At 32.6% G+C, this 11,642-nt stretch overlaps 2 protein-coding genes and 1 long non-coding RNA gene across 3 annotated transcripts; 1 reads left to right on the forward strand and 2 right to left on the reverse strand.

Moving 5' to 3' along the window:
* Nucleotides 1-1,864: 1,864 nt before the first annotated feature.
* Dhpr (dihydropteridine reductase) lies at nucleotides 1,865-3,149 on the reverse strand. The gene has a single exon (XM_028171007.2). It carries the CDS (start codon nucleotides 2,968-2,970, stop codon nucleotides 2,266-2,268), a length of 705 nt encoding a protein of 234 aa, XP_028026808.2. The 5' UTR covers nucleotides 2,971-3,149; the 3' UTR covers nucleotides 1,865-2,265.
* A 1,064-nt stretch (nucleotides 3,150-4,213) lies between these two features.
* Nucleotides 4,214-7,768, forward strand: LOC149500876 (uncharacterized). The gene has a single exon (XM_089735508.1). It carries the CDS (start codon nucleotides 4,307-4,309, stop codon nucleotides 5,438-5,440), a length of 1,134 nt encoding a protein of 377 aa, XP_089591634.1. The 5' UTR covers nucleotides 4,214-4,306; the 3' UTR covers nucleotides 5,441-7,768.
* LOC149500877 (uncharacterized) lies at nucleotides 5,299-6,008 on the reverse strand. Its single transcript, XR_016324710.1, has 2 exons — nucleotides 5,872-6,008; nucleotides 5,299-5,767 (listed from the first exon to the last, which is right to left on the reverse strand). It is a non-coding gene; the product is annotated as an uncharacterized LOC149500877 (long non-coding RNA).
* Nucleotides 7,769-11,642: the final 3,874 nt, after the last annotated feature.

Below are 11,642 nucleotides of genomic sequence, written 5' to 3' on the forward strand. Positions count from 1 at the left end.
ACGACGCGTCAGTCTGGCATCTTCGGGGTCGCGCCGCGAGTCTGGTTATAATGTTGCAGCGGGAATCCTCTACTCTGCATGGGTTTTGACCTAGGCGGAAATCGGATGTGTAAGGAGAGTCGTTTGGTGGGCAAGACCCTAAAATATCCTTAGACCAACGGTCTACTCCAGACATCAGTAGATCGTCAAGTCCCGTATACCCCGCGTTCCCAAGGCGCGGACACCTCATACGAGGTTCGGCCACCTTCCAGGAAAAAAAGGCGATTGCATTCAAGTATCGGATGTTTGTAGTTCCAGAAACCACTTAAAATTAGTCATAATGATCTGATCGATTCCAGCATAGATGATGTACTTTTATAAAAATAGTTTTATGTACTCTCATTCGTAATTTGATCAAACAGCCAAAGAAATAAAATTTAGAAACCAAACTGAATTAAGTGACGTAATGAAGACGAGGAAAACTAAAATACAACTTTGGAAATACCTGATATTTAATACTATGCGTCAGTCATTAAATTTTTCCAGTTATAATAAGTGTTCCATTTAAATGTTCCATTTTTTTAATAACATTATTTACATTTCCCAGGAAATTTTTTTTTTGTTTCGGTTGTTTACTACATACTTATTGTTTACGTCAGTTTGAGCCATTGAATCAAAATCTTTTTTAGAAATTTACAGCTAAACAATAGGTGCCTATGTCGTAGTTTGATTAGCTATATAGTTGAAAGGCTAATCCAATCTATACATATAAATAAAATTGGAGTATCTGTTTGTAATAGTGAAATAACCGCTTTTTACTATGCATATGAATATATTATATACGGTACATGCACCAAAATAACATTTTTTACAATGTTTGTTCCGGCTAACCTCTGGAACGGCTGGACGCATTTTGACGGGACTTTCACTGATAGGTAGCTGATGATATAAGGAGTAGCTTGGCTACTTTTTTTAGACTAGCTTCACTCCGCGGCGTCACCCGCGGTACGACAATAACCGCGGGTAACATCGCGGGACTCAGCTAGTAATATATTAAAAAGGTTTTTTTAAATTGTAATTCAAGGCTATCAGTAGCCTTGTACAAAACCTAATATTATTACTTATCATAATGCAACATAACAAATATTAAATTATTGTCACATTTCTAAACATTTCAAACAAAAAAATACCATTTACATAATCACAAATGCCATTATTGCATTAATTGATTTATTGAAACAAGTACCTATGTAAATCAAGTATTGTGCAACATATAAATATTTCAACTTTACTAATCTCTCCATCGTTAGCACACATATTTTAGTTAACTATTACTATTTAAACATTTTCTTAACTTTGTGTAAGTAGGACGACTCCATAGGTAGGTATCATCTTCCTGATCGTTTCTACCGCGTCATACGTTTCGGTTTGTAGGGTGAGACAGCCGTTATACAATACAATTGAGACATTGACCTCATATCTGAAGGTGGATGACGACATTCACTTTGTGGCGTCTATGAGCTCCAGTAACCAGATAGCGCGAGGCAAGCTCTAAACAAGTTTACATTCATTAAAATACAATCTATTTCTATAAAAAAGCAACAATCTTGGTTTTGAAACAAACAAAAAAAAGATTTTGAATCAATCACAAGATTTAGGCACTGTTCTTTTCATTAATGTGTTTTACATGACATGTCTAATAAAATTTTGAAAGGATAGTTATTACAGTAACAATGTAATCACATAAATTTGTGTTGATAAGTCTTTCTTAGGTTTTATTAAAAAAAAAATGAATTGATTAATTTTAAAGTAAACAAAGCAATAAAACTGGTGACACTTGTGACCTACAACCTATGTTGGTAGAATCAGAGATAAATAAACCACATTTCATGCATACAATTTTATTAACATACAAGGAATGATTATATTTTAGCCATAAAATGAAAATGAAGCATTTTAGTTACTCAATTTATTGTCTAACACACATGATGTAAATTTTAATAATATTGTTTTGATTGTATATATTATGTATATTGAATTATGCTTAAACTTGCCTATACTTTCAATATAATACATCTCTACAATAAATTCAACGCTCAACAGAAAATAGTTACACAAAATCAACATTCAAATACAACTTAAAAATATGTATAAAATATTTTGTATTCTAATATCTGTTTAACTTAATATAAAATAAAGTTAATACAACCATTGTATTGAATTTTGTAATACAATTAACTAAGTAAATGTTATATCATTTTGAGATTTTTAAATATTGGTAAAATTTTACTGAATAATTAAGTCAGTAACATTATTTTTGGTGACAAGGGCAACTAAGCTGCCATTCGCTGGACGGCCTTCATCCTTCATCCACTTTTCAAATAACTCAGCCACAAAGGTCAGCGGAGTCCATGTACTGAAGTCCGCTTTTGGCATCCATTTTCTGTTCATTTCTGTATCCAATGTAACAGGCATTATAGCTACAGCTAATGAATTCTCTGGCAGACCAGAGTCCTTAGCACCCAGAGATTTTGTGAGTTGATGTACAGCAGCCTTTGCCATTCCGTAGCCAATCATTCCTGGGGTGGCTTCTAAGGCTGCTTTTGCACCAGTTAGAGCCAATAAACCACCAGTGTTTAAGTACTTAGCTGCCAATGTTGCTGCAATAGAGGAACTCCACACTGATTGCCGCCACATCAGGTCCGCCTGCTTGCTGAGGTCCTTAGCGGCGTTTCCGCCAGCCCAGCCACCCGCAACGCATATAATAGCATTCACTTTCTGACCTTGCAGGGCGTTTCCAAGCTCGTTCACGACATGATCTTCCTGTTCAACCCATGAAGCGTCTTTGGGGACAGTAATGTTGAAATCGGCTTTTTCGTTGGGATTCAAATCAATGTTAGCGACCCAACAATTAACAGATTTAAAATGGTTCACGCAGGCAGCACCCAATGCCCCACGACCACCGTACACGACGATTCTACCGCTAGCCATTACAATATCCTCTCTCGTTCACAACTTCGAACTGACTAAAAAATTAAAAATCAAATTGTACTGAAAAACCAGTAAGACATATGTGTGTGTAATTGTAAACATAGATTATACACTTAATATATATTGTAAAGAACATTTAGTGGTGTGCACCGATCTGTCAATTCTGTGAAATTCTGTCATTCTCATTGTGACCAGATTTCATTTGACGAATCTACTGCTTGTGGAGGTTAAAATCTACTGAATTCTACCAAATGAGAACGACAAATAGGTACTAAAAATCTATTAAACTTTTTTTGCTGTCATGTTACAATGTAAAAATATGAATGTTTTCTTGATTAAACAATAAAATAATAAAAAGAAACCACAATTAATTAAAGAGACCAATATTATTTTTTTTTAAATTAAATTCTAAATATAAATATAATTAAAAAATAAAAATAATAAAATGAAACTTAACTTAAAATTCTTCGTTTATATGTTGGGTATCATTTTCATAAAGTTGTTTTGAGTCCACCATCTTGATAATGCTTCCGTCAAGTTCAAATGTGTGACATCAACTGTTGTAGCCCCTCTTTTCCATGCATTATTGCAGCAACATTCTTATTATTACATCGATTTCGATCTTGATTTTTAATCCTATTAATATCAGAAATTATTCTTTCTACTTTGGCGTTTGACAATGGTAGTATCGTCATTTGCTTCACAAATCGGGACAAATTGCCATACCTTGGTTTGCTATTCGCATTACAGATTTGGCTGACTTCACTCCAAAATGTATTCACCATAAAAGTTTCAGACGTCGAACTAGAAGTTGACAGTAAATGAGACACGGAAACGTCTTATTTTAATTCCCTATATTATTTGTCACAATTTGCATGTTTTCTGTTGCAATTACAAGAATATCGTGATGTATGTTCCTTGTGTATATTTATGTTTCATTTTAAACTGTATTATAAAAATTCTCAATGAAGGAATTTCCACTAGTCTATGACACTATGTTTACGGCACGAATGGTAACGAAAAGAATGGAAATTAAATAGTTACAATCCATTAGATGAAAGGAGGAATACCCCGAATTTATCCGTTATGCCAAAAAAGAATAAGTGAAAAGCGTGAATTCTACTAAAATATACCAAATATTTTTTACATACTTAAATTCTGTTGCCAGTACCTCTAAATCTACCAAAAAAGTAGAAATCTACTAAATCTGGTTACACTGGTCATTCTACCTGTTATAGAGACTTCCTTTTTTGGCGGGAAATAGGAAGGCGGCAAATTGAAAATTTTTTTACAAAAAAATTATATTTAATAGTTGTAAATATTAAAAGTTTATAAAATGTCGTCAGAAAGTGACGGCGATGATGAGGGAAAAAGAAACGAGGCGAAAAAACGCAGATATCAAGGGGACGACGGACAATCAGATTCGGACTACAGATATAAACCGTTTCTCAAACCTGGGTACCGTCGTAGTTATCCTGATAACTCTCTTAATGACGAGTTTCCTGTCTACATCGAAGGTATCAGTAGAGAAGATAAAATTGGTAACAAAAATCCTTTACTTTTATCAAAAATTTTTAAGTCGGTGAAGGGCATCAAAGAGAACAGGCGCATTAATGCTAATAAAATAATGCTTATATTTAAACAGGCAGTGGCTGCCAATGATTTTATAAACCATAATTGCCTTAAAGAAAATAACATGAAAGCTTACATTCCGGCATCTTCAGTGGAGCGTGTGGGGAAGATAAGATTCATTCCTACAGAAACGAGTAACACTGAACTCTTCGACAAATTAATATCAGATTCAGAAATCATTGCTGTTAGACGTTTCACAAAAAAAGTAGGCGGAAATATAGTCCCAATGTCCATAATAAGTGTGACCTTTTCGAGTACTGTTCTTCCAGATTTTGTATATTTAGATAATTGGAGATATAAGGTATTCCAATATGTACCACCTTTGATGCAGTGTTTCAGATGCCTTAAATTTAGACATAGTGCCAAAGTGTGTCGGAATGAACAGGTCTGTTCTAAATGTTCAGGCAATCATTCATACAAAGATTGTTCAAGTGAAATTCTGAAATGTTGTAATTGCCAAGGCGATCATTTAGCTATCTCAAGATTTTGTCCAGTGAAACAAGCCCTTTATGAAAAACATAAAAATGTTTATTTAGCAAAACAATATGCTACAGTTGTATCTAAAGAATTTCCACCTTTGCAAAGACTTCAGAACAGACCAGATCATTCAATACAAAAGAATCAAATTAAATCACAGGCCTTAATAGATAATCCTAATTCTGTTAAAAAACAACCTACTAAATTAAACTCAACTAATAATGTATCTTATGAAAATTTATTAAATGATAATCAGTTCCTAGAAATAATTGTTAAAACTATAGTAATGATAGCCAATTCAAATTCTGCAAAAACTATGACACACATTAAAGATACACTTAAACAAAATTTAACCCTCTAATGGATCCACTTAAATTAATGCAATTTAACATTCAAAGCATAAACAATAAAAAATGGTTACTTAAAACTATACTTAAAGATAATTCCATAGATTTGTGTCTACTCAATGAAACTTGGCTTAAAAAATCTAGTCCTTCTGTTATTATAACCGGATACAATTACATTGGAAAAAATGCACAAAACGAGCATGGCGGTGTAGGTATATTGATAAGAAATACTCTTCAATACAAAACTATCAAAACAGCATTTTATCAGGATATTCAAAGTATCGCTATTGTAGTGTCGACAGTATCAGGACCAGTGTCCATTCTTTGTGTATATTGTCCACCTAAAAACAATAATAGTCGTAATTCGATTAGACTGAATAAATTAAAAAATATTATTAGTAAAATACCGAAGCCATGTATAGTTTCTGGCGATTTTAACGCTCACCATATTGCTTTTGGCTGTAGCACTACGAATTCAAGAGGTAAAGAATTAATAGATATTTTTGATGAATTGGATTTATGCATCTTGAATACAGGATCAGCCACTACTATACAGAGACCAGGCTTCAATTCTTCAGCCATAGATGTTACTTGTGTCAGCCCAGTCCTCGCTCCACTATGTGAGTGGAAAGTCGGGGATGACCCTCATGGTAACTACCATTATCCAACATTTATTGATCTGATTACCTCCCCTAAAAAGTATCAAATTAAGGATAGCTCACAAAAGTATTTATTCAAAAGAACAAATTGGGATGTATATATGGAAACATCTAAAGTAATGTTTGATAGCTTTTTAACAACTACTTGTCATGATCCTCTAAAAAGTTATAAAGAATTTTGTTCAATTTTAAACAATCTTAAAGTTAATTGTATTCCTGTTCATAAAAATAATATTCGTGTCTCAAATGCCCCTGCACCATGGTGGAGTGAGGACTGCGCTATATCTGTAAGGAAATCTAGAGAAGCTTTATTAAAATATAGAAACTGCATGTCCTTAGAAAACTATATTGAATACAAAAAAGCTGATGCACATAAAAAAATAATTATCAAACAGGCAAAATTGAATGGCTGGAAAAATCTCTGTCATTCATTTAATAGACACACTCCATTGACTAAAATTTGGAACGATATCAGAAAATTTAAAAGAATATATGTAAATAGAAACGTATATCGAAATGACGAATGGATAAATGATTTTATTAATAAACTATCCCAGACTGACATACCCGAACTAGACAATATTCAGCTGTATTTTGACAACAATAATAACCTAAACAATAATTTTTTATTGAAACCATTTATGTTACATGAACTAGATATAGCTCTGACATCAAGAAAATCCACAGCGCCTGGTTTAGATGACATCCCATATATCATGTTACAGAAATTGCATATTTCAGTGAAAAACAAATTACTTGATATTCTCAATTCTCTCTGGCTTAGTCAACAAATACCTGAATCATGGAAAACTCAGTGTGTAGTACCTATTTTGAAACCTGATAAACCACCAGATGATTATAAGTCTTATAGGCCAATTTCTCTAACATCATGCATTGGTAAATTACTAGAACACATGATCAAAGTAAGATTAGATTTTTTTGTAGAGACAAATAAACTATTACCCCCTTGTCAGTTTGGTTTCCGTAAAGGTAGGAGTACAGCTGAAAGTTTGATAACATTCCTTAATGATATGAAGAGTTGCCAGCTATCTAAATCCACTGCAGTGTGTGTCTTTTTGGATGTCCAAGGAGCCTACGACAATGTTGATCTTATACAGCTGATTAAAATTTTACATGATCTTGGTTTACCTGGAAAGTTGTTAAAATGGATTTTTAATTTTTCATCTGATCGAACTCTATATGTCAAATATAACAATCAATTACATGGACCAAAAAAAACATGGAAAGGCCTAATGCAAGGAGCTTGCATGTCACCACTATTATTTAATTTATATACTTCACAAATTATTAATTTTATTCCTCATAATACTTCAATTCTACAGTTTGCTGATGATGTCCTGATATATACTATAAACAGAAATATAAAATCAGCTGAAACAAATATAAACTTAGCACTACAACAATTAAATCTATTTTATTCCTTAAATTTAAAACTTAAAATTAACAGTGAAAAGAGTTCAGTTATGGTTTTAGGAAATGACATCACATCAGTTAAAGTTCTTTATAATAATAAACAGATACCTCTAGTAAATGAGAAAAATTTTTTAGGGGTTATTTTTGATAATAAATTAACATTTAAAAGCCACATAGATTATATATGTCACAATGCCATGAAAGGTATTAATATTATGAGATCTTTGGCAGGTACATTCTGGGGATCTGACCCTAATATTTTATCAACAATCTATAAGAGCTTAATACGTAGCCATTTTGACTACAGTGGCATAGTTTATATGAACGCTAGACCAACCTTTCTTAAAAAAATAGACGTAATTCAAAACATGGCATTACGCATAATAAGTGGTGCCATGCGCACTACTCCCATTATTTCAATGGAAGTAGAGACTTGTATTGAGCCCCTACCTATTAGAAGAATACTATTTGCTGAAAAATTCTCTACCAAGTTACTAGCATGCAATAGCCCTATTATCTTAAATAAACTGCCTGACACTCTGTCTATTTCTCAGCAATCCAATACTTATAACTGTAAATAATGTGGTTACGGGACAATTTCCAGAACTGTTAGGTGTTTTTAATTTAGTTTTTAAGAAAACAAAGAATATTTACAAAAATGATCTATGGCCTTTATATGTGGTTTCATATGATTCTTTATTTGCTAAAATGGAAATAGATGTTAGCCATGTTGGCAGTAAATTTGATTTTATGAGTTTCTATCTAAAAAAGATGATTTTTATGTATTGTATACTGATGGATCCAAAAGTGGTAATAATACTAAGTCAGCTTATTATGACCCGCAAAAGAAATTAACTAAATGTTTTAAATTAGATAATCATTGTACTATTTTTACAGCAGAGACATATGCTATTTATCAATGTTTATTGTACGTATGTGATATGGAAAAGGAGAAAAAGAATGTACTTATTATTTCAGATTCCATGAGTGTTCTTCTCTCTTTAGATAATTATAAGTTAAGTTATAAGCTCAATTATCTAATATATTTAATAAGAAAAATTATATTTGATAGTGGTAAAACTGTAACATTTAAATGGGTTCCATCTCATAGCGGTATTTGTGGGAATGAGACAGTAGATAGGGCGGCAAATGCTGAACATGACGAGGACCACTCGCAAGTATTGAAGGTCCCATTCACGGACTATGTAACTTTACTTAAAGTAGAGAAAAGACAGCTATGGGAGAGTTACTGGCAATTATGTTCAGAGAATAAAGGCATATGGTATAAGGAAATTCAAAAGAAGATCCCATGCAAGCCGTGGTATTGCAATATCAAATTATTTAAGGAAAGAAAATTCATAACAATCATAAACAGAATGAGATTTGGGCATTGCCTGACACCTGCCCATTTGCACCGAATGAAAATAACAAATAGCAGCCACTGCCAATTCTGTAATGATGAAAATGCAGACCTGACGCACATAATATTGAAATGCTCCAACTTTTCCACACAAAGACGGACCCTAGTAACAGAAATAACAGAAAAACTGGAAGAAAATTTTGAATTAACGAAAACAAAAACAGCCCTTGAAGATGATGACTTACGAATAGTTACGAATGTCACTCTCAGTGTCAGACACTTATGTGTCAGTGTCAGAGGACTTAACCCGCCGCGTTCAAGAACTTTTGAGCAATGAAAGACTTTTCCCGAGCTTATATAAATTTATTACAGCGACTGTAGAAAAAATCTGACCTGAAAAAATAACATGAAAACCTGAGAAAAAACCGGGAATTTAATAATTTTGTATACTGTATGACATTTCGTAAATATTAACTTTATTATTGTATTATAATATGTAGACGGCCAATGGACTTGTATCCGGCTAATTTCATAAAAAAAAAAAAAAAAAAAACCTGTTAAAGTAACCGGCAAACTTCTTGAGCAAATGACCTTGACTGCGCAGAACCGAATTTTAGATCACTTTGGTGGTGAGGGTGAGGCGCGACGGCAGGGGAAATCGTATCGAGCGCGTTATTGGTAGATCAGTCGAACCTTGCGTCCCGCACCGCGCCCTCATTCCGCTTGCTCCCAAAAGTACGCTTGCGTACAGTGGAAAGTCTATCGTTATTAATCGTTAAGTTATTTGTTATAATTGCTTGTGGACTTTGTTGCCATTGCTATTTGTTGAGTGTTTGTTGATTTTTTATAAAACATACACTATGCTGTGACAAACTGGTGTAGTATTCAAAAGAAAGGGTAGAAAAGGGGATGGCCCATTTTAGGCCCAAAGCGGACAATAGATTATAGAGAAAATATTTAGTGCATTAATTTTGTCATAAATAAATATGCATTTACTTTCTTGCAAATAAGCGCCACTATAGTTTACAATAAGTAGTTTAAAAAAAGTAACTCTATTGAAAAAACAAGGATTTTTATTTTTGCGGGAAAAATATTGCCAGCTTCAAATCCTTTTACGTATGAAGTAAATATTTTGAGTATATAAATAAAACATATAAATAAATCATTTTAAGTATTATCATTAATCAATCGATTTTAATGGATTTTATGCACATAAAATAACATCGAAGACATTTGACTTTAACTTGTAACTATACTTGAGACCTTAGAACTTATATCTCAAGGCGCATTTACGTTTTAGATGTATGTGGGCTCGAGTAACCACTTAGCAACACCAGGGTGGCTGTAAGCTCGTCCACCCATTTAAGCAATAAAAAAAACTTGACTAGTATTGTTATTTAAATATGTACAACTAAAACAAAAACATAAAAAATAATGTGTACTCGTAAAAAAAAGATTAAGATATAAATCAATTATCGGTTATTTAAAAAAATAATTGATATATCAATTTCATGTAATTATTTTTCTTTATACTGACAACACTGAATTTAATCTGACTGACTGATACTTCGCTTGCTGCTTGTGGTGTTGTGCTTGCGTACAAAATGGATGTGTTTTGATTTTTCTTCGATTTATTTTACTTTTATCAATAACGTTTCATACTACGACTAAAAACATTATGTGAATTGTGGTTTTACCCTGACCGAGATTTCAAACCGTGTATATGCTCTCCTTTGCTATTTTTAGATGATACTAATTGTGTATGAAGATGAAGAAAATATAGATATTTAAAGAATTAAGTGTGTTTTTATACCCTATTGGATAAAAATACATTAGGAACATCTTAAACATTAAGAAAAGAAAAGTTCTTGAAGTATCTCACAATCCGACACTTATTTATATAGAAAATTAACCTCAAAACGAGTTTTTATTTTTATTATATTTTTTATAATAGTGGCGTCAATTTCAATATATTTTTTAGATATCCAATACATTTAAGAATTTGAATCAGTACATTTTTATAGTAATATTTGATGTCCATCTTGGGCCTAGCACACTATGGAGAGTGGGCAATCCCCTTTGTGTAACATCAGTGAGTACTGTTAGGTGCATTATTAACGAAGCTAAAGGCTCTGGCTTGCTCGCCGTGTTTCGGATCAGGGAAGAAGAAAGTTACCGGAATGGATAGTTTCGTTCAATCTGTAATAAAAAGATGTAATCATAATAACTACATAACAAGCAGCGAAACTCCGTACCATAATTTCGAAAAATTTTAAGCAGATATAAATTTTAATGGCTCGGAATGAAGCTTACGACGAATTATGAAAGAGCTAGGCTTCAGATGGAAAAAAAGAACAAAAAATAATCGGAAGCTGGTAATTGAAAAAAGTAACATTCGATTACTACGAATCGAATATCTTCAAAAAATAATTAATTATAGACAAAAAAGAAGACCGAATCGACCGAGTTGTAAACTACACCGATGAGCCCTTTGTCGACTAATCACGATGATAGCGACTCGGGTGATGAAAACAGTGATGATGATGATGGTCAAGATTATGATAATGAAAAAAATAATACAAATACCAGCTTCGCTTCAACTGAACCAAGACCTGGCAACAGCTCTAGTTTTGTCTTAATAGAAGGAATATCTATTTTACCCCAAGATTAAATTATTACAATTATTAAACTATATGTTTTGTTGATGTTCTAATAAATATATAAATAAATACCTAAGTTGATTTTAATAATTTAATAGCATTA

Source organism: Bombyx mandarina, chromosome 19, assembly GCF_030267445.1.
Source record: "Bombyx mandarina strain Sakado chromosome 19, ASM3026744v2".
NCBI classification, from domain to species: domain Eukaryota; kingdom Metazoa; phylum Arthropoda; class Insecta; order Lepidoptera; family Bombycidae; genus Bombyx; species Bombyx mandarina.

Bases quoted from the DNA above. Each gene is read 5' to 3' on its own strand.
- Dhpr (XM_028171007.2), bottom strand. From the start codon at position 2,970: ATGGCTAGCGGTAGAATCGTCGTGTACGGTGGTCGTGGGGCATTGGGT.
- LOC149500876 (XM_089735508.1), top strand. From the start codon at position 4,307: ATGTCGTCAGAAAGTGACGGCGATGATGAGGGAAAAAGAAACGAGGCG.